The 24223-nt window shown below is 46.8% G+C and overlaps 1 protein-coding gene across 1 annotated transcript in view; it reads right to left on the bottom strand.

Annotated features, from left to right (window-relative positions):
• PAPPA (pappalysin 1) overlaps positions 1-24223 on the bottom strand; it is a 295498-nt gene that overhangs the window by 245186 nt on the left and 26089 nt on the right. Inside the window, exon 2 of the mRNA XM_084821073.1 lies at positions 17691-18759. Coding sequence (XP_084677199.1) covers positions 17691-18553 — 863 coding nt within the window. The 5' untranslated portion in view covers positions 18554-18759. The remainder of the gene's footprint in view (positions 1-17690; positions 18760-24223) is intronic.

Raw genomic sequence — 24223 nt, 5'->3', positions numbered from 1 at the left:
TGCAAAGCAAGCAGCGATCGCAGACGCGAACAGCAATCGGGCATGAGACGAGTGCTGAGAAGATGTTTGGGGAATGCTGGTGAGCTCGAACAACACTCGTTCACTCACTCCTAGGCCTAGACAGAATTGGTAAGTATCTACTGATTACACCCGGAGCCAGTCCACAGGCACCCACTGGGGAAGAGGGAATTCATGTTTAGCAGGCTAAGACCAAATGGAGGCTGATGGCTCCAATGTCAGTGGCTCAGTGAATCTCCTTCAGGTTTCAGTCAGATCCAGTCAGTACGCTAAGGGAGCAATCCTATGGCCGCTAGTCAGAGGCTAGATGGCCATAGGATATGTCAGTTTCAGCAAATCGACCTCGGAGCCCATGCTCCAAGGTCGGTTCCCTGAGAACCAACGTTTCCCTCCTCCTCCCCCGTGCTGCTTCACAGGCAGCTCGGAACGGCCCCATGCTTCGCGTTCGGAAGAGGCGCACAGAGCAGCCAAAACGGGGCATTCCTGGGGGCGGTCAGGGGGAGGAAGGTGGAAATGCTGGTATGACACATCCTATGTGTCGTCTGGCAGCTGCTTCTCCCGCTCCATCGTGCTGCGGCTAGACAGCCGAAATCGGGTGTCTAGCTGCAAATGCAGGGCAGCTGAAGCACGGAAGGGACAATCCCCTCCGCGCTTCTCCTGCCCTGCACTGGATAGGTGGTTGCCTCCGAGTTCAGAAGTGACCACCTATCCTGACAGGATAGTGCCCTAAAGGAGCTATCCAAAGTGTTTTGCATTTTTGCCATAGATATTTGCCGACAGCAAACTCGGCCACTTCACTGCTCACTCCTAATTCCAGATCGTTTATGAATAAATCAAAAAGCATTGGTTCCGATCCCGATCCCTGTGGGACACCATTATTTACATCCCTCCACTGGGAAAATTTACCAGTTATTTCTACTCTCTGCTTTTGGTTCTTTAACCAGTTACTGCTCAATAAGAGAAGCTTTGCTCTTAGTATAAAACTTCTAAAGATTTAACACCACAGTATAAAACCAAAGTGAAAAGCACGCTGGTGCAGACTCTTCCCTGTTTGTCCCCAACATCTGGCATTCCAAGGTATACTACATCTGTACAGGGAGGTTCCATTTTTCATCATATGCTATATTTCCAAAGTTCAGGTTTGCTTATATAGCACACACACATGGGAGGGAGGAACCTGAAGGCTCAGGGGAACCCGAAGGTTTGCAGAAGTACAAAGACCTTTAGGGAAAAAAACTCCAACATGAGGTAGGACCCCAAAAGAGTGTGTTCATTTGCCATGGAATGTTGGCTGACTGTTGGAGGGGAGAAACAGAAAACTGGGGGTAGGGCAAATGGAATGGAATATCCTGGATGAGGGCGTGGCTGGCTGGAAAACTGTAGAGGAGCACCCACACCAGTGGAGGCTGGTGGCTCTGATGTCAGTGGGGCGGGGTATTCACTCTGGGTATCAGTCAGAACCAGTCAGAACTCTAAAGGAGCTATCCAAGGTGCAAAGCACACTGCAGTCACTGGGTGATATAGATCTCCTGGTTTTGCATTCTCATGAGCAATGTTCATTGAATGGTTTGGGGCGGGGGGTTGAATGGGCAGGAACCCTGATTGCAGATATGGGCCTACTGGATGGACCTTTGGTCTGATCCAGCTTCTGAAGTTGTGGTTTGCTAGCACAGCACCAAATAGCTGATGGTGGGTTTCTGTCCTCCCCCCACGTCTCCATTGCAATCTGTGAGCCATGCTTAGCCTTCTCAAGGTTATTTGGGTCCCATGATGGAGGACGTAATGTCAGTCACATGGGCCCATGCCAAGGAGAACCAAGGAAGCGAGACTTGGGGGCTGCCAAAGTCGCATTTCAAAGCCGTGAGTGCAGTCCTGGAAGAGGATCAAAGCCTTTCAAACTGTCATTACAATATTTCCTTGACGCATCTCTTGGAAGGGGCAGTGAGCTCCATATATATATATATTTGAAGAAGCAGCAACAACTCGACATCCTGAGATGGTAGTTCAGTAGAGGAAGGCAAAGAGAAAAGGAACAATGTGTCTGTGGGGTGGGGTGGGGTGGGGTGGGGGAGGTAGCATAATTTTGAAACAGAACCCCTGCCCCATCTGCACACCCGAAGGCAGCGACGATTCACAGAACTCTTCTTGAGATGGGAATGTCTTGCAACACCCTGACGTTGCCTCACTCTGAAAATAACATGATGATTCCAAAGCTTTTAATACATCAGCTAAAGGTCTTTTCTGATGGAGTGTATTTGAGAGAGAGGGGGGTGGGGGGAAGAGTTCTACAAGCCCCTTGAAGGCCACTGGAGATGCTGAAATCACATCATCAGAACACACGTTCCTCTCCCCAGGAATGTGTTTACCCAGGAATGCTGGAGGAGACCAAAGGTCCATATAGTTCAGCATCTCACTTCCCAGAGTGCCCAACCAGATGCCTCTGGGAAGCCCGCAAGTGAGACATGAGGGCAAACATCCTGTCCTGCCTATGTTCCCCAGAAACTGGTATTTAGAAGCATACTACCCCTGATCCTGGAGGTAATCTATAGCCATCATAACTAGCAGCCATTGATAAGCCGTATCCTCCATGAATTGCTCTTATCACCTTTTAAAGGGAGAGGGCCTTCTCGGTGGTGCCCCCCCCCCCCGCCAACTGTGGAATGATCTCCCTGATGAGGCCTGCCTGGCACCAACATCGTTATCTTTTTGGAGCCAGGTCAAGACCTTTCTCTTTGCTCAGGCATTTGTCAGCACACGAGGAGTTTAATTAGGTCCTGGATTTGTCTTATGACAAGGCTGCATATTGTCACCCTGCTTATTTAACTTATATGCAGAGTACATCATGAGAAATGCCGGGTTGGATGAATCAGAGGTCGGAATTAAGATTGCCGGGAGAATTATCAACAACCTCCGATATGCAGACGATACCACCCTAATGGCAGAAAGCGAAGAGGATCTCAAGAGCCTCTTGTTGAGGGTGAAAGAGGAGAGTGCAAAAGCTGGTTTGAAACTCAACATTAAAAAAACTAAGATCATGGCATCTGGCCCCATCACTTCCTGGCATATAGAAGGGGAAGAAATGGAAGCAGTGACAGATTTTACTTTCTTGGGCTCCAAGATCACCGCAGACGGTGACTGTAGCCATGAAATTAAAAGATGCTTGCTCCTTGGGAGGAAAGCTATGGCCAACCTAGACAGCATAGTAAGAAGCAGAGACATCACCTTGCCGACAAAGGTCCGTATAATCAAAGCTATGGTTTTCCCAGTAGTAATGTATGGATGTGAGAGCTGGACTATAAGGAAGGCTGAGCGCCGAAGAATTGATGCTTTCGAACTGTGGTGCTGGAGAAGACTCCTACGAGTCCCCTGGACTGCAAGGAGGTCAAATCAGTCCATCCTAAAGGAAATCAACCCTGAGTGCTCATTGGAAGGACAGATACTGAAGCTGAAGCTCCAATATTTTGGCCACCTAATGCGAAGAGAAAACTCTCTGGAAAAGACCCTGCTGGGAAAGACTGAAGGCAAAGGGAGAAGGGGACGGCAGAGGATGAGATGGCTAGATAGCATCACCGATGCAATGAATATGAACTTGAGCACGCTCCGGGAGAGAGCGCAGGACAGGAAGGCCTGGCGTGCCATTGTCCATGGGGTCACGAAGAGTCGGACACGACCGAACGACTGAACAACAACAACATGGCTGATTGCTTGAAGTCATTTAAGGTATATGTTTTAGATATATGTTGTCCATGTATCTACTGTCTATTTGTGTGTTTTTACGTAAATGGTCTTTAAACTCTGTATATTGTATTTTAATGGTTTGTAATCTTTGTAAACCACCCAGGGAGCTTCAGCTATGGGGTGATATTGAAATAATAATAATAATAATAAACATGATGATGATGGCCATTCATGTTGGTGGTGATTGCTTGCTCTTGTGTGGGTTAATTCCATAGCTGAACCAGGGGAGGCTGGTGGTTCCAATGTCAGTAGGACGGGGTATTCACTCTGGGTTTCAGTCAGAACCAGTCAGAACTCTAAAAGAGTTCTGACTGGTTCTGACTGACACCCGGAGCAGATTCACTGCCCCACTGCTATCGGAACCACCATTCTCCACTGAGCTGAATGATGTTCTTTGCGCTTACTTTCATACTATGAAGTCTTGGGATCTCAAGATCGGATAGCAGAGAATCTCCCACACCAGAACCTAAGAGTCGCCTTCCCAATTTGCTCTACCATATGCTGGCCTCTTGTGCTCGCTCTGCATACTCTCCAACATTTCACAAAGAAAAACAGGGACTTGGAGGCCTGGAGACATGGTAGGGGTTGATCAAATCATTGGGTAGATAGTAGGGATGTCAGAGAATTCGCGATGGATCTCGGTGAGGCCGAATGCCAGTGCATTCGGCCCCCTGACATCCATCACGGAACGAAGCCCCCGCCCCACCAACCCACGAAAGGTGCGCGGAACGAAGTCCCCGCCATCCCCAACCCACAAAAGGCGTGTGAAACGGAGCACTTACCTGCTCCCATCCACGCTGCTTTGCGAATGGCGGCCATCCTGCGGCCGCCTTTCATTTCCTCCTCTTCATAGCCGTGATAGGCTACGTAAATACTTACGTAGCCTATCACAGCTAATGCAGGGACGCCATTTGCATCCCTGCAGAGGCCGTGATAGGCTACGTAAGTATTTACATAGCCTATCACGGCAGGGGGGAAAAACCCAGCATACGCAAATGGCGGTAGCCACCACCATTTGCGTACGCTGGGGTTTTTTTCCCCCTGCCATGATAGGCTATGTAAATATTTACGTAGCCTATCGCAGCTAAGTACAGGGACGCAAATGACAGCTGCCATTTGTGTCCCTGCAGGGCTGCCCAGTGGCCAGATGTCTGGCTGTGGGAGGCCGGAGCTGGCCGGCGGCTCCGCGGCTTGGCCGCGGAGCGGAGCCGGCCGGGCAGGATTCCGGGGGGGAGGACCGGATCGCCTCCCCCCCACCGCGGAAACAGAACGGAATGGAAGGTAAGTGTTCAGTCCATCCCTAGTAGAAAGAAAAAGAAGGAGAACAATAATATATATAATTAAAACTGGGTCCCACATTACAGGATAGGGTTGAAGCAGTTGAAGGACTACTGTTCTTAACTCAGGTGGCCACTTAAGGATTGCCCCCCACCCCCGGAAATATATATCCAAAAAACTGGACAGAAGAGGTCACAGATTTAGGAACATGAGAAGTTGCCTTATGCCGAGTCAGAGAATTAGTCCATCTGGCCTAATATTGTCAACACTGACTGGCAGTGGCTCTCCCTCCAGGTTTTCAGGAGGGAGGTTTTCCAGCCCTATCTGGAGATGCTGGGGATTGAACCTGGGTACCTTCTGCATGCAAAGCATGTGCTTTACCACTGAGCTATGCCCCTTTCCCCACCTCTGATGTAGATCTCAGTTCTCAAGCAAGTTCATATGGGAGAAGTCAGTCCATTAGAGATCCCAGTCCAAAACAATAAGGGATTTGATGGTTAATAATATCTCAAGGAGCGCCTCCAGCAACACCAGACAGGCCACTCAATAACATCAGCCTCGGATGGCCTTCTCTCTGTCCCATCAGCCAGGACAGCTGGGCTGGTGAGGAGGGCCTTCTCTGTGGTGGCACCCACCCTGTGGAACTCCCTCCCTAGGGAGCTCCGCCATGCCCCCTCTTTAATGAGCTTCCGCCATGCATTGAAAACGTGGTTGCTCAGGCAGGCATTTGGGGCAGGTTAGGGTATCTTTAGATGATGTTTTAACGTGTAATTTTACTGTTTAAATTGTACTGTTGTACATTGCCCAGAGAGTCTGGGTGACTGGCCAGATGGGCGATTAAGAAATTTAAAAAATAAAATAAATAAATAACAACAGCGCCTTGAACTGCACCTGGAAACATGTGTTTGGATATTTGCAAATAAAGGAACACAGGTCGATTCTACCAATCTGGGCCAGAAATTCTAACCTAAATCCTTGAGCCCACCATGAGCCTTCCGTGTGTATGCAGGCACACATATGCCTGCTTAAAACTAATGCTTCACACTTAGAAATGTACTTGAAAACCCTAGAAACACACCAACCTTCCTTCTCCCAGGTCAGCATGTTTTGCTCAGTATCCTCTACACGGGGGTTGGCAACTGGGTACCTTTCAGATGTTTTGGATTATAATTCCTATCAGCTCCAGCCAGCATGGCCAATGGTAGGGATTATGGGAGCTGTAGTCCAAAAGATCTGGAAAGCACCAGGTTACCTACCCCTGTTTTCCTGACTGCCAGGCATCAGGGTTCAACGGGTTGGAAGGGGCCTACAAGGCCATCGAGTCCAACCCCCTGCTCAATGCAGGAATCCAAGTCAGAGCATCCCTGACAGGTGGCTGTCCAGCCTCATCTTGAGTGCCTCCAGTGTGGGAGAGCCCACCACCTCCCTGGGTAGCCCACTACCTCCCTAGGCAGCTGTGTTCAATGCGGGTTACCCCCAAGTAGGTATGAATAGGATTGTGGCTTACAGTGCAATACTATGCATGCTTACTCAGAACTACCTGAAAAAAAGTCTCAGGACCTTCCTGAGAAAAAGGCCTTCTGGGAAATGTTGGTCGAGCTCTAGCTGACATTCTTTAAGGTTCAGCACTTTCCCCAGGATCTTCCAAATGTTAAATTTCTGAGCACTGATTCTGGATACATCTTGTCTCTAAGGTAGGGGTGCACGAAAGCCACTTACCTGGTCTCGCAGCTTTTCGCAGCAGGGGGGAGGCGCTTCGCTGCTCTCCCCCCGAAGTTCAGGCCGGGGGGGAGGCTTCCCGCCTCGCCCGGCCGAAATTCAGGCCGGGGAGAAGGCGCCTCGCCTCGCCCGGCCGCAAAATTAAAAGTTAAAAAAAAAACGCCCCCGTGATAGGCTACGTGACGATTAACGTAGCCTATCACGGCTAGATCTGCAAAGTCAGCCGTGATAGGCTACATAAATCGTCACGTAGCCTATCACGGCTGACTTAAAAAAAAAGAAAAAAAAAGCACGTACGCAAATGGCGGCCCCCATAGGGAGCTGCCATTCGCGTTCCTTATTTGGTCCCTGTAGTCTACGTAAATCTTTACGTAGACTACGGCGAAAATAAGGGCAACACAAATAGCGTTGCCCTTATTTTCGCCGTAGTCTACGTAATCTTTACGTAGACTACAGCGACCAAATAAGGAACGTGAATGGCGGCTCCCTATGGGGCCATTAGCCGTACGCGCTTTTTTTTTTTAAGTCACCCGTGATAGGCTACGTGACGATTTACATAGCCTATCACGGCTGACTTTGCAGATCTAGCCGTGATAGGCTACGTGAATCGTCACGTAGCCTATCACGGGGGCGTTTGTTTTTTTTTAGTTTTATTGGAATGGCGGCGGCGGCAGCCGGTCGAAAGATTGGCTGCCACCCCCACCCCTGACGAAGACCCGACGAACCGCCACCGGGACCCGCCGCCGGGAGGGACATTCGGGAAAGGTAAGTCCCGTCCCGGGGAGGGGTGCGGGGGGGTGCGGAGAATTTCTCCCCGAAACTTCATCGGGGGGCCGAACACGTTGGCGCTCGGCCCCCCGAAGTTTCGGGGAGAAATTCTCCGCCAACCCTACTCTAAGGTGCAGAGAGATAATTGTACAATCATAGAATAGTAGGGTTGGAAGGGGCCTACAAGACCATCGAGTCCAACCCCCTGCTCAATACAGGAATCCGAGTAAGACCATCCCTGACAGATGGCTGTCCAGTCTCATCTTGAGTGCCTCCAGGGTGGGAGAGCCCACCTCCCTAGGTAATGGGTTCCATTGTCATATTGCTCTAACAGTCAGGATGTTTTTCCTGATGTTCAGCTGGAATCTGGCTTCCTGTAACTTGAGCCCATTATCCCGTGTCCTGAACCGTGGGATGATCGAGAAGAGATCCTGGCCTTCCTCTCTGTGACAACCTTTCAAGCACTGGAAGAGTGCTATCATATCTTCCCTCAGTCTTCTCAAAGCTAAAGATGCCCAGTTCTTTCAGTCTCTCTTCATAGGGCTTTGTCTCCAGTCCCCTGATCATCTTTGTTGCCCTCCTCTGAACCCTCTCCAGTTTGTCTGCATCTTTCTTAAAGTTCGGTGCCCAGAACTGGACACAGTACTCCAGATGAGGCCTAACCAGTGCTGAGTAGAGGGGAACTAGTATTTCCTGGGATTTGGAAGCTATGCTTCTATTAATGCAACCCAAAGGGCTCCCTGGCTGGCTCTGGACCCCTTTCCTCTTTCACCCTCAAGCCCATTGGAGATCATGAGTCAAGCAGGAGCTTTCAGGCTGCTGGCAAAATGCCCAGCTTGCTGCAGTGAGTCTACTCAGAAGAAGGAGCTTGCTTGGATCAGGGCCTGACTAGAAGCCAGGAAGGGATGGAGCCTCCAGCTCCTATATAAGATCTCAGTCTGAGCTGAATCACTGCAACTCAAATTGTCCAATGTGAACTGGGGGACTGAACTGGGGACACAAGGTCTTTCCTGGCCCTAGTTGGAGATGCTGCCTAGGGGATGAAACTTTTACATCCAACCATGTGCTCTACTACTGAGCCGCAGTCCTTCCCCTTCCTCTCAAGGATGCTAATTTTCAACAACAAAACCATGCCCCCTGGAGCCTGGCCATTTGCCCCTCTCTGTCTGAAGAGCAGAGGCGAACAGGACAAAAAGATCAGTGAAAGGACAACCAGGAAAAGCCATCCAGTGATGCAAGTGACTGGATTTAGAGGAAACTAAACTTCTGGTAACCTTCAAGTCAGATTACAGCAATGCGCTCTACATGGGGCTGCCGCTGAAGACGGTTCGGAAGCTGCAGCTCGCGCAAAACGTGGCAGCCATACTGCTAACGGGGACCAGAAGGCCTGAACATACAAGACCAATTCTGACCCACTTGCACTGGCTGCCTATAAGCTTCCAAACCCAATTCAAAGTGCTGGGTTTGACCTATAAAGCCCTGCATGGATTGGGACCACAGTACCTAACAGAACGCCTCTCCCAGCATGAATTGACCCATATATACTACACTCTGCATCTAAGGTCCTCCTACAGGAGCCTCCTCCGTGGGAGGCTCGGAGGGTGGCAACAACAGAGAGGGCCTTTTCAGTGGTGGCTCCCCATTTATGGAATAATCTCCCTGACAAGGCCCGCCTGGCACCAACATTGTCATCTTTTCGGTGCCACGCTAAAACTGCCCTTTTTTTCTCTCAGGCATTTGGCAGCGTATAATGAGTCTCTTGATTGTCTTTGGCTGATAGTTTTAACTGTTTTAGATATATGTTGTTGTTGTTGTTGTTATGTTTGTGTTGTTTTATGTCATTATGTGAATGGTTTTTATATTTCATAAAAATGTATTTTAATGGTTTTTAATTTTTGTGAATGGCCCAGAGAGCTTCGGCTATGGGGCGGTATAGAAATATAATGAAGGAAGGAAGGAAGGAAGGAAGGAAGGAAGGAAGGAAGGAAGGAAGGAAGGAAGGAACACACACACACACGGGTGTTTTGAAAACTTCTGGTTTTCTCCTGCATGCTAGAGAATGGCCATTGCCCAAAGTGAATCTTTTCACTGAGTTTCCTTGTATCTCCCTCCACCTCCTCATCTTCCTCCAAACTTTTAAAGACTCCCTGGCACAGACTGTAGAGAGAAACACACCATGGCACAAAATTCAAATCTGGATTATTGTTATTCGGACAAAGGGAGACAGCAGAGTGACAGCAGGCAGGAAGATAGAGAAGGAAAAAACAAAGTGACCTCAAAATGAGAAGCCCATTGCTATGAGTATGAATTTAGGGATGTATGGATTGTGTAAAAACCATTCTGTCTGTGTTTCACGGATTGTCAGGTGCCTTTCGTTCTGTCATCTGCCCATTGACAGAATCAGATTTCTTTTTCTTTTCAAATTTGTGCAAATTTGCATTTGCGCAAATACGCAGTTGCACAAATACACACGTGCAAAAATTTAGGGATGTATGGATTGTGTAAAAACGGCGTAATTCTTTGTGTAATTTAGGGATGTATGGATTGTGTAAAAACGGCGTAATTCTTTGTGTAATTTAGGGATGTATGGATTGTGTAAAAACGGCGTAATTCTTTGTGTAATTTAGGGATGTATGGATTGTGTAAAAACGGCGTAATTCTTTGTGTAATTTAGGGATGTATGGATTGTGTAAAAACGGCGTAATTCTTTGTGTAATTTAGGGATGTATGGATTGTGTAAAAACGGCGTAATTCTTTGTGTAATTTAGGGATGTATGGATTGTGTAAAAACGGCGTAATTCTTTGTGTAATTTAGGGATGTATGGATTGTGTAAAAACCATTCTGTCTGTGTTTCACGGATTGTCAGGTGCCTTTCGTTCTGTCATCTGCCCATTGACAGAATCAGATTTCTTTTTCTTTTCAAATTTGTGCAAATTTGCATTTGCGCAAATACGCAGTTGCACAAATACACACGTGCAAAAATGCACAGAATTATTATTATTATTTTGTGTATTTTTCTACAGCAAAATTTGCACAAAATTCAGGAAAGGTAGAAAGCTGGTCCACAAGTCTGCAGAATCCGTGGGTCGGACTCATGAAAATCCGAACTCATTTGGTCCTGTTGAGGATTTCTCTGACATCCTTAGCTATGATGTATATTTTCTACTGTGATTATGTAAGAAAATGTAAGAGCATAAAAAGAGCTTTTTCTGGATCAGACTCAAGCTCTGTCATCTAGCCCAGCATCCTGTTTCCCTCCATGACCAGAGGGAGAAAGGCAGGGTATAAATGCAATAAATAAATAAATAAATAAATGACCAGACTGACGCTTCCAGGAAGTTCACAACCAGAGCACAAAGGCAACAGTACTCCTTTGTTGTTGACACACACACCTCTGAATGTGGAGTAAGGTTTAGTTACACAATGTCACAGAGTTGGAAGGGACCGCAGAGGTCATCTAGTCCAACCCCCTGGACTAACAGGCTACATTCAATTCAGCTCAGTTTCTCATTTTCCCAACATAAAATTTGTTTCGACCCATTTCTGTATCAACCCATTTCTGTATCACTTCGTGATTTTTTTAAAAAAAGTCTTCACGTGTTTTTGTGCATATTTCTCTAAATGTATGCATTTTTGTGTGTACGTTTCCCTAATATATTCATTCTTGTGTGCCATTTCCCCTATTGTGTGCATTTTTGTGCACTTTTTTTTTATTTGTGAACTGCATCACAAATTTTAGAAATGTACGAAAATCATGGTTTAAATGCATTTATTTATTTATTTGCCACATTTCCACTTCCCAGAACAAAACCCTGGGACGTAGGAATGAAGCAGTTCTTCTCTTCTTCTTCCTTTTGAAGGCTGCAGGCAAAGGGGCAACAGGTTTGCAATGGTTTCCCTCTAGGGATGTTGGAGAATTCCGTCACAGACTCCAGTGAGGCCGGATTCTTTAGAATCCGGCCCCCTGGAGTCTGTGGCGGAACGGACTACCCCCCCGCCGCCCCCTGAAGTCCCCGGAACGGACCTAGCTGGTGGCGGCTCCGGCAGCGGTGGCTCCGGCGGCGGCTCCAGGTCGTCTTCCGGGCTGCTGCAGCCGCAAATGGACTCCGGTGTAGGGGGCGCCATTTGCGTCCCTACGCTAGGCCATGATAGGCTACATATATATTTACGTAGCCTATCACGGCTAACATGGGGACACAAATGGCCGCTACATCCTTTGCGTCGCTGCTTTTGCCGTGACAGGCTATGTAAATATATACGTAGCCTATCATGGCCTAGCATAGGGACGCAAATGGCATCCCCTACGCAGGATGCCATTTGCGTCCGCAGCAGCCTGACAGCAGATGGAGGCCCTGCTGCAGATCGGACCGGCCGGCGACTCTGCGGACTGGCCATGGAGCGGAGCCAGCCACGCAGGATTCCGGCGGGGGGGGGAGGACCAGATTGCCTCCCCCCCCCGTCAAGGATTCCAGGGGGAGGACCGGATTGCCTCGCCCCCCGCGGAACCCAGCAGAGCCAGGTAAGTGGGGTTTTGTACACCCCTATTTCCCGACCCCCCAAAAAAAATGTTTCAGGAACTTGGGGGATATTGTTGTTTTTTAACTTTCCTGAAATTTATGCAGATTCATTTGTAAGAAAATACGCAAGTTTCTGCTTCAGAAAAGTGGAATGGAATGGGGAACGATATGCTAAGTGTTACGTACTAAGGTAAAGTATGTAAATTGATACAAAACCTCTTAAATGATTCTTTGCATATTTTTTCCATATGGCAAAAAAAAATTGCATCCACCTGTGAATGGATGCTGGAACAAAAGGCACCTGACAATCCGTGAACTATAGATGGAGTGGATTTTACACAGTCAGTACATCCCCAGGTGAGAATACAGATGTGAATTCTGTTTGGTTTGTATTTTGATAACTTACCAAATCCACACTTCCCAGATCAATATGTGCAGCTATCTTTCGGTATTTGCATATCCGAGAATTCTTTGATGCAATTCTTTGAACCAAAAATGTACATTAGGGAAAGTGCCCTCAGAAATACAGACATTAGTGAAAATATTATATAAGGGAAAACAGCTTGCAAAAAAATGCGTAAATTAGGAAACACTGCATACAACAACAACAAAACATTGGGAGAAAGACACACAAAAATGCATATGAATCTTTGTGCAGGTTTTCATTTTTGGAAATGGGGTGGAATGAATTTAAGATTGGAAAAATGAGAAACTCAAAGAATCCAGAATGGACCCATTAGTTCATCCCTCATCGGGAGAAGACATCATACAATAAGGCAAAGTAAAGCACTTTACTCTGCCTAAGGCAATGGCCCTCCTGACAGATGGGAGAGCGCGACGTGAGGAAGGAGAAGCAGAGGAGGGTGTGTGGGAAAAGGACTGGAATTCTCCACCTTTCCCCTGCCTGTCAAACTCGATGGGCCTTTACTGAGACAGAGTGAATAGCCAGCACCAGAGGCGAGGTCCACTCAGGCTTCATCCCTGGGCCTACAGAGGTAGAGTATGGCAGGAAGAGAGAGGAGTTTGGGGTGAGGCATCTTTCTCCTTTTTCTTTCCTGGAGCTTTATCCCCCGGACAGATTCCTCCAGCATCTCTACTCTTGGCTAATCATTCCACTGCTTAATAAAGGAATGATGAATTAGGCGATTTCTCTCACTCTATTCAGTCACTTGCCTCCAACCATTTTCAGAACATGTGGAAAGAGGAGTAGGACCATGCATGCTACCCCTGCTATGAATGCTCCCATCTCCATCAGCTGCTGCCTCACTCACCCACCCACCCCTTTTCCAGAAAAGGGGATCCTTTGCATCTTTGACTGAACACACTCAGGGGGGTGAGGGGAGATATGATAGAGGTCTACACAATGATGCATGGTGTGGAGAATGTGGATAGGGAGACATTTTTCTCCCTCTCTCAAAATAGTAGAACCCAAAGGGGTCATCCTATGAAGCTGGTTGGTGGGAGATTCAGGACAGATCAAAGGAAGGGCTTCTTCACACAGTGCATAGTTAAACTATGGAATTTTCTACCACAAGACGTAGTGATGGCCACCAATTTGGATGGCTTAAAAAGGAGTCTAGACAAATTCCTGGAGAAGGCTATCGATGGCTACTTGTCCCAATGGCTGTGCGCTACCTCCAATACCAGAGGCAGTAAGCCTATGTACATCAGTCGCTGGGGAACATGGGTGAGAGGGTGCTGTTGCTCTCATGTCCTGCCTGTGGGTTTCCTGTGGACAGCTGGTTGGCCACTGTGTGAACAGAATGCTGGACTAGATGGACCCTTGGTCTGATCCAGCAGGGCTTTTCTTGCGTTCTTATGTTCTTAACCCTTCTTGCTACTGCAAATAGGGCTTATTTCTATAAAGGTTCTTTATCAACCCTTTCTTTATTTTATTCTAAGAATGAGCTGACTCACTGTTCAGGGATGAAGAAACCATGACCCCCATGAACATGCTTCATTGAGTCGGGTGGGAGGGGGAGAAAGAGAGAAAAGTCATATCAGTATCCAAGAAATGGGTTCCACCCTTTCCTCTGCACATTTAATTTTACTACATCTTTTGGTAAGATTTCAATGCGGAAATTTTCCTGGCGTCAATCCTGCAGGTTTCCCCTTTCTGTCAGGCAGTTCTATATTTTGGTAAACTAGTCCTATTAATAGCTGCCTTCTGTGGCTATTAAAAACGCAGAGGTTTGTTTAGTAGCCGAAAGTCCTAGCCTGCTCCACCAAACGGATGGAGAAGTCAAAAGGCGCAGAAGGTTTTGACATCATGGTATGGAGCGATCTTCCTGGCTCAGAATCAAAGCAAAACAATTGCATAAAAATGTTGGACAACTTAAGAAAAAAATGCAGGCATGGGGTACGTGTAACAGAGGAGTACATGATGAAAGCTGGAGGCTGCCTCTCAGAGACAGACAAAAATGTCCATTTCAGTCTCCCTCTGTTTTTCAATTTTCTAATTTAAATTCATTTTCCTCCATGTCTACCACAGAAGATTCATACACATTTTTGTGTGCATTTGTCCTCATATACACACATGGATTTGGCTAGCAATTTCCTCTGGTCTCATGCATTTTAGGACATTATCATCATGAACAGAACCATTGTGAACTGCCCAGAGAGCTTTGGATATTGGGCAGAATAGAAATGAAATAGAAATAAATAAATGAATGAATAAATAAATTTTGCATGCAGATTTCCCTAACACACGCATTTCTGTGCACATTTTTTGATCAGAGATGTTATCACAACATTCGGACAAGCGCAAATATCGAAGAATAACTGTGTTTCGGTTTGTGCATACGTCTGGGAAGTGCAAATTAGGTAGGTTAACATGAAAGGCCTTCCAGGCCATTTTGATTCAGCGTGCCATCAGGCCCAAATGCTGTCACACCCACTGTGCGACACCTGAGGTCCACAGGAGATGCTTGCTAACGCATTTAAACCAGGGTTTGGGCTCTACTTTTTAAAGCCAAGGGGACACACAGGTAATGTGGCTGAACACTCCCTGCACCCCTCAGTTATTTATCCATAGCCTGCCTGCCCCCCAACACACACACTCCCCATGCACCCCCTTGAAGTGCTTTTCTCCAAAACAAACTCTTGGCCAACATCAGAGCTCCACTAAGGAGAAAAAAACATTGGAAAGATTATGGGGAGATAAACCATTTGACACCCAAACATTTTCAGGAAGCCAACCTGCCCCCACAGATGCTGAGAAATAGATTTAATTCAGAGAAAGTTGCTCTTATGCACAGAGGAAGTAAGGCTCATCTTGACTGCACAGGAGTGCAGTGAGGTAAACTGATGAGAGTCTGGTCAGGCTGAGGAGACCTGAATTCAAATCCTCCCTCAGCAAGAAAGCTCAACCGGACAACCAAACCAAGTGAGCTTCAGGAGGAGGGAATCCCTGTCCTCCAAACACAGCACAGAAATGCAGCTCTTCATCCATCCTCTAGCATTCCCCAGCAGCAGTAGAATATTTTGCAGGCTAGTAACTCTTGTAGCCTTATTTGCAAGGCTGCACAAAACTCACCTGAACTAATAAATACCTGTATATTTCCAAAGGACAGTTATTGCTGAGGAAGACACAGCGCCTTTAAAAAAAAACAACTTTCTTTCCAAATTCATATCTCTGCACAAATTTCCCTCTTTTTGCACAACTCTCTAACAACCAGTCCTGAGCAGTAAAAACCCCTCAGCTTTTGTAGAATATGTTTTAACATTCTGATTTAGTTTATTGCTGGCATAAAGCACTTGTAAAAAAAACCTATCCACATTCCCCCACCCTGGGGAGCAATCCTATTCTGCACACAAGCGAGATAATATTCTGCCTCTAACCAAGGCAGAAGTTATAGGAGGGGCAGGAGGAAACAAAACGGTATCTAGTGAATCTGGGCTAGGATCCAAAATATTCCCAGGATCCTGCAAGTTCCAAAATGTAGGCAGCAAAGGGTGTCATCACCTTTTCTTGATTAAGCACCCCTCTCAATTAGCACCCCTCTCTAAACAGCACCTTCAATATCTTTCCATCTGGCCCCATCAGACAGAGAGGTGAAACAGTGAGGCCTACTCCATCAGCCCATCTGGGACCAAATGTCATTTCACTTTCCAGAAGGAGCATCCCTGTAGGTTTTCCATGGTGACTAGGGATGCTGGAGAAATTTGAGATGGACTAAAATGAGCTCGGGTTTCGAAGAATCCGACCTGCAGAATCCCCTGTGGAGCGACCTCCTCAGGCCGCATGGAGTCCGTGGGCTTTTGGATGATTTTTTTTTTCTTTCCCGAAATTTACACATATACACTCGTAGGAAAATATGTAAGTTTCTACTAAGGAAATGTTGAATGGAATGAGGGACAATACACTAAATGTTACCTACTACGGTAAATTATGTAAATACTTATGTAAATACTTACGTAATTATTTACGTATTTTTTCCACATGACGGAAAAAAAAAATTGCATCTGTCTATGTGCAGACGACGGAACAAAAGGCACCTGACAATCCATGAAACACAGGCGGAGCAGATTTTACACAGACCATAACATCCCTAATGGTGACTCCAACACATCATACAAGATCTGGACACAACCCATATATATCCAGGGACATACATTTGTATAAACACCTTCACACATAATCTACAGTTTAGCAGCAATTTTCAGCTCATGGTAACGGACTTGCAGCCTGGGCCAGGCCTGCTTAGACTCCCTGTGACCTGGTAAAATATACCCATTTCTCTCCCCCATATTCAGTCTGGTCACAAGCGTGCAAGACCGCAGGTTTGTAAGCCATTTCCCAACCAACTTCAGGAAAGGATTCAAAGGTGTCCAACGTTGCCTTTCCTGCACGTGTATACTGGAAATGATGAGCTGCTTATATCGCCAGTTCATCACAAGCCAGTTTGGAACTTGAACTAAAACCAAACAGGACTGGCCAGGATCAGGGTCAAGAGTAGGTAACGTTGGGCACCTGCTAAGGCCCACACCTCTGCAGGGGACCCCACTCTCAATCCCCTGGTCCCGCTGCTCCTCCTCCTTGCTGTCACTACCTGTTCATTTACTTTCTCTGCACACAACTAAGGACCAGAGTGAGCAGAGCAGCTTCCTTCATTTGCCTTGAGCTCTCCCTGTGGATGGTTGTACACACTGGATCCAGAGGGAGAGGGCAAATCAGTGGGCAGGGGGAAAGAAGCAGGAGAGCCCCCCACTGTGGGCATTTTGCCTAAGGGCCCCCCCAAAACCCGAAGCCATCACACGCCGTGATTACTATTGAAAGGACCCACATGCATTGGGCCATTGCATGAAAGGACCCACACAACTGGATTAAGCATGAGCCAGATTCAAAAGAAACTATTTAATTACGGGTGGGGGGCAGTGGGGGCTGGTGGCTCTGATGTCATTGGGTTGTTGAATCCTCTCTGGGTTTCAGTCTGAACTCTAAGGGAACTATCCAAGGTGCAAAGCACCTTGGAGTTCTGACTGGTTCTGACTGAAACCCAGAGTGAATTCACCGCCACACTGACATTGGAGCTACCAGCCTCCACTGGGAGGAGGTGTGTTTGGGGGGTGGGGTGGATGACATGGAGGGATGGCGCATGGGCAGACCTGATATGATTCCAAGGACCTTATTTACTTAAGAGTATGCCTACCTGTGAGGAGAGTCTGGATCAAAGCATGTCTTGGTAACATCAGTTATCTCCGGGTTACAGCAATTCCCACCATCAAAGTTGTACTTCTCATAGTTACAATCCATGTTGCACATGCTGTTCTGCTTCTTGTTGACTGCCGAATGGCGCAGGTGCCGGCAGTCCCCTCCATCGTACCCGGTTAAGGTATGGTTGCACTCTGGGTCGCAGTTCTCGTCTCCAATCTTGCTGATGTCGCAGTTAGCCAGGATGAGGCGGTGTCGAAGGGAGGAATTCTTCACTTCCAGCACCTCCAGTTCCCATGTGATGTTGTAAGGGCTGAAGGCCTCATTCAACTGCTGGTGCTGAAATTCGATCTGCTGGTGGCTGACGGTCGGGTTCCGATGGTGGTCATCGTAGATGTTCACCACTCGGTAGCGGACTACCTTTTTGCGCCGGAAGCTCGGAAGTTTGTTGTAGCTGGTAATGACCTCCACGTTATCGCAGACAGTTTGTCCGCATGGAGGAGGGTCAAGGCTAGTGTCCAGCAGGTAACCAGGGTGGGAAGTGAACTCCGTCTGAGGAAGACTTGGGCTATCTTTCATGGGGGACCAGGCGCTTTTCACATTCAGTAACGTCTCCTGAAAAACAAGCTGAGGTAGAGGAGCATCTACTCCATGAGTCACCAGGGCCATGTCCAACAAGATCTCCTTCTGAGACCGAGCTGTTCTCCAAAGACTGAAATGTTCTACATAGCCTCGGTAATTCTGGTTCAAGGCATTCCCACCAAGCATGAGCACTTTGCACTTCACGGTCAAAGGGCTGAAGATACTCCCTACCTGTTCTCTGCTGGTCGCCATCTGGGCACCATTTACATAGAGCTTCATCAGGTGCCCATCGTAAGTAATGGCTAGGTGAACCCATTGATTTGGGAGGTAGCTACGATGATCCGTGATGGTGGTGACCTTCCGGGCGCGGTCCGTCTTCAAGGAAAAAAAATAGCGGGGGTCTCTATTCCCTTGGTCACTGATGTTGTTAATCCCCAGGACCCATCCTCGATCAAGGGTGGTGTAAGAACATTTGTCGTATAGTCCTGGGTGTGCCCAACAAAAAAAGAAAGAAACAGAAGTAAATATGGGTGATGGTAGCACCCATATATTACATCAATTTAGAAAGAGAGTGATTCTCACAATAAATGAGACAGTAAATGCTCTAGTGGGCCTGTGGCCATAACTGGGGGGAAAACAATGCCAATTTTGCACCAAAGATCAGTGCCTGCTAAAGTAGATTCATGATGTAAATGGAACGTCAATTCTTTGCCGGGGAGGAGGGGTGGGGAGGGTGTGTGTGCAGAAACCCTTTGTAATTCTTAGTGGTGAAATTACCCTAAGAAATCTCGTTAACTTTACTTGAACGGTAAGCTTGACATCATGAGTTGGGACCAAATCCTCACTGAACAGATTCATGTGCTAATCCTCACAAAATATGCAGGTCTCAGAATGCAGGATAGAGTGGACTTTGGGCTGTTAAATCATTTTTATAACACTTGTACTAGAGATATGCCCATCTAATTTCCCTTATCAAATGACACCACATTATGTCATATAATACATAAGAGATCTAAAAGCAGAAGGAAGCATTTGGGTTTCTTTCACACGGATCCTGGGAAATTGGTTTGTGTACCCTGTGAGTAGCCCACATTTTGTTAGATTTTTGGCACCCATCTAGCCTTATTTCAAAACCTTAAGTATACCCACCTAGCTACTGAACCCTCTCTGTAACATATCTTCTCCCCCCGCCCCACCTGCCCAAAGTATTTCGCTTTGGCTGTATCTAAGTATGCAGCAGAACAAGTGAGAATTAAGAGCTTTTCTACACGAGACTGTTAATTCACTGTATCTAATTTAGCTTTCGTCACAGAATGGAAATTCGAGCCCTACATGAACAGTGTTTCCTTTCTTGCTTTTCCGCTACATATCCTCTAAGTGGCACTGTGGCATAGCAGAACAGCACAATTACAAAAGTGGGAAAGTGTTTTCTTCCACTTTCACAAATAATACCGCATTTTTCCTGCTTAAAAAAAAAAAAAAAACCCTCACCAAAAGTGCTCTTTAAAAACAGAAGTGAAACTGGAGAGTCACGATGTTGTCTAACGAACCCATACACAACCATGAGCAGGGAGTGACGAGCACACAGCAAATGCCTTGTGTAGAAAAGCTACTGGCGTAATATGGACTGTGTCACTTCTCATTACAGGTGAGGGATATCGCTTTTGAATTCTTCCTTACATTAAAAAACAAAACTTGCTAATAGGAAAATAACAACCAGGATCAAGCTGGGCGAGAGCCTTGCTCCCTGGTGTCCTGGGTGGGGGTGCAGTTGTTTGCTGTTATTTTGTTATGTATTATTTGTTACTAGGTTTTAGGGAGCAATGAAACAGGATCCAAGCCCAAGTATAGTCACAGGTGGCATGACTATACACTTTGCTGTCTCTGGATTCAATGACGTCATTCAACAGCTTCAGTAACAGGACCATGTTAGACAGAATGAGGTGGTGGAATGGTGAGGTGCAGGACTGGCTCCTGGGTGGTACAGTTGGGCATTTGCCGGGGCCCCAAGTCCATCAGAGGGACCGCTGCCCTAATAGTGCTGACATTTCCACTTCACACAGACTATCCAAGAAGATCTGATGCAGAGTAAGGGAATCCTCTGTGCATGACCCAACTTTTTCAGGGTGGGTTTTTTTTGGGGGGGGGGCTTCAAAATCCCAGAGCCAGCACTGCTGAGGTGATAGCACAGAGAGTGGGTGGATCACATTTTTGAATGCTTGCTTGGGTTAAGAACTCCCTGCAACTAGAAATCAGCACAGCAGGGAAAGGACAGGGCCAAAACCTGATGTGCTAGTTTTCTAATTGCAGGGAGTTGTTTGTTTGTTTGTTTGTTTTATTTCATTTTTATACTGCCCAATAGCTGAAGCTTTCCAGGTGGTTCACAAAATTTAAAACCACAAAGTACAACATAAAACAATATAAAATATGAAACCTTAAAATACGATATTAAAGTTCAGACAGAATAAAAACTAGCAGAATAAAACCTTGCAGTTGTTCTGGGATGTGTGTGTGTGGGTGTGGGGGGTCAGGTAGGGGAGCATTCAGAAGTGCTATCCCCCACCTGTAGTTTGCAACTGTAGTAAAAAAGAGACAACCTGGAGTCGGATGTGGTACCATCCATTCTAGGACAAGGAGCTCATGTCGGGACCTCATTACATTCAGAATCAGAATGTAAAAACATCTGGCTCCTTTGCTTGAGTGGGTGCAGGAACTTGCTAATGAGAACTGGCAAATTCTTGATTTTCAGGTTTACTATTGTTTACCAATGACAGGGAATTCAAGAATGTTTTAAACCTCTGCCATCTTAGTCACACAGCTCGCTCAACATGCTGGGTCACTAGCAGGCCACCATGTGTGCTTGCTAACTCAGCTGAAATTTCCACTCATATCCATCAAGGAGAAGGACTGTGGCCTTGCTTACCCAGGACCAGATCTGGAAAGAGGGAGGTGGCAAAACTCAAAGAGCCCCCTACTTACTGAGGGGCTCTTCCCCAAACTATCACCCAATGTCGGCGTCTGAATAATGGCTAATACAATAAAGCAGCCTTCCCTGACCTGATGTGTTGGACTACAACTCCCAGGCTGGGGGATTCTGGGCATTGTAGTCCAACACATGTGGGAGGTTAACAGGTTGGGGAAGGCTGGCTGAGGGATTCTGGGAGTTGTTGTCCAACACATCTGGAGGGTGCCAGGTTGGGGAAGGCTGGTGTAGACAATATCAAGCTACATGGCTTGACTTCCTATTTTCCTTCCTGCACCATTTCCCTCCCCTGCCCACCCCCCAGCTAGTATTTGCCCACTATTTGCAGTCAACAGCACCTTGGAGGGAAACAGTTGCTGCTTCTTTCTGAGAAAAGAAAGTGGACTGATATAAGGCTGGCTGGCTCTCGGCGTGCAAAGCACACTGTCTGTAATGCATAGTTTGACCCTCAAGAGTTTGACCAATTCATCATAACCTTGATTATTCCCATTTCAAGGGAGCTGAGTTGCATGGCTTTTGACTGTGCAACTGAAATGAGTGCTGTGGTTGTTGTTGGCTCAATATAACGGTGGGTAAACAAATCTAAACCCCCAACACACACAAAAACCATAGCACACTGATGTTTCAATCCACTAAGTATTTCTTATTTTGTGCGCTCTCTCTCTCTCTCTCACACACACACACACACACACACTCTCTAACCCCTCACCTCTGTGCCCCATCATTCTCTTCACTGACACCCATAGCACCTTCTGGTTCTGAAGAAAACTTGCTCATGTCTCTCATCCATCAACAATTGTTTGTTGACACTGTGGTCTTGGAGAGCATCAAAAGAGCGAAAGGGATCCGTCGGTTCATTTTTACTCCCCCCCCCGCTTTTCGCCAGCTCAAAACTCAACTCTGTGAAGTGAAACACTTTCAAAATACATAAATAAACTGGCATTTCTTTTTCCTCCTCCTCCTGCTCTGTTATTTTGCGAGGGGCTCTTCCTTCCCCTCTTCCTGTTACCTTTGGAAGGGAGATGCCAGAGTGAGGCAGGTAATGTGTTTATTCATCTATGGGGTGCACAGAATTCAAAAAAGCCTTCTTGAGAGCAGGCCCAACCTTAACGCTGCGATTTCTGATCACGAGAAGGGGGCATGGCGGGGGGGGGGGGAGTAGATAGAGAAACAAGTTGGTTTGCTCTGGTATTCAGATCCAGGATAAGTCGACGTGTGTTTACCAGGCATGGGAAAGTTATCAAAATTCAATCTGCAAAACAGGAGAGGCTGCAGGGATGGGCATTCCCCAATTGCTTTCTTGCTTTGCAATAAGAATTATTAGTGATATTATTATTATTATTATTATTATTATTATTATTATTATTAATGACTGAAACTGGCCCACAAAAAGCTCAACTGTGTTGTGTCTTTGTGTGTGTGTGTGTGTGGGGGGGGTTGATGTTGCTAAATGAAGATACACATGACTGCCCCAATCACATCTACAGACGGGGTGGGGATTCAAAGGGGGCCTGCAGAGGATAGCAGCTAAGCCGTGGATGCACGCATGCACACACAGGCACACACACTGCTTACCTCCATGTACAGCCCTCGCTCCCCAGGCCCTTTTCTCCCAACCAAGCTAATTCCAACACTGGAAATCAACTGAGTAGAAAATCTGACTAAACGTTGTCAGGTAAGCTTGGGGGGGGGTGGAATTTAGCGCAGCCGTTGGCTTTGTGTGTGCCCAGAAAATACCTTTTCTCCAAGGAGTTCAGGGTAGTGTGTGTCAGGATCAGGCCCAGGCTCCCTGGTTTGGTGTCTGACTTAGATCCAGTGTCAGAGGCAGAGTAGAAGAAGCCCAGCCAGAACAGGGAGCAGGGGAGGAAATTCCCCAAGACTCTCTGAGAGTCATGAAGAACCAAGTTAACACAGAGACCGGATGTGGTTCTGAGAATACTCCTGTCTACTCAGAGTTGACACACCCTCCCAACCTTGCTTTCTAAAACTTTCTGGGATGTGGTGAAGTTGCGGTCTTACCACAACATGAGGGTAATGATACAACTGTGGGTTTTGACAGGGCTGAGGGAACTCCTGGCAACTCCACCATGCAAAAATGGGCATGATGTGAATTGAACCTCAGGCCTGGTTGATCACCACCAAGCCTCACTGCTAGTATTCACAAAGAAGTTATCTGTTGACTGTTGACATCATATTGTTGCTGGAGAGGGCCAAAAGAACTTCACCTGCATTCGGCAATGCACAACTGAATGACAATCCAGTTCCCGTTTGCTCCTAACCCCCCAGCAGGCTTCAGATACGGTACGGTACTCATCTTAGAACAACTTTTCAGTAAGTGATTTCTTTTGCTACCATGCAAAGAGACCACCTTTCGGTGAGACTGAGACAATGGGGGTGGAGGTATGAATGGTGTTATGGAGAAGGGAGATTTTTATTTCAAACATGTGGTGGGGTTGTTGGTGAAGGAACCAGTCAAGTTCTCAGGAAGGAAAAAGGAGGGTGGAAATTAACAATCCCCATAACTTCTGGAAGTTGTCATTGCCCACTTTACTGGGAGAATGCAACCATAGGTGACAGGACTTAGTTATGAAAGGGGAATTTAGGTCAACAATCAAAGCTGCTGTCAGGGGCCCATGAACAGGGAGTTAAAGGTTGGGGCTGCGTTCTTTCCCCTCACATGCTTTAATCGCTTAGTATCAAAGTCGCAGCAGAACGCTTGAAAGAGCAAATATTCCACAGGAACCTATAGGAAGCTTTTATCTGTCCAGAGGAAAATAATTAAAAGAGACAGATTTGGGTTAAGTATTCCCATGTTCCATGCCACTGGATAAAGTCAGGGAGGATCCACCCAAGCACTTTCCCAAGTTCGCCATGTCAGAGATTTCCTCAGACGACTTTGAAACCATCATGGTTGGCGTTTCATTACGTGTGTGTATGCCATTATGAGAAGGGCGGCAATAATGAAT

The sequence above is a fragment of the Heloderma suspectum genome, chromosome 14 (genome assembly GCF_057233095.1).
Source record: "Heloderma suspectum isolate Gila_16-S chromosome 14, 16-S_ref, whole genome shotgun sequence".
Classification (NCBI taxonomy): domain Eukaryota; kingdom Metazoa; phylum Chordata; class Lepidosauria; order Squamata; family Helodermatidae; genus Heloderma; species Heloderma suspectum.
This window is presented reverse-complemented; position numbering and strand designations above follow the sequence as displayed.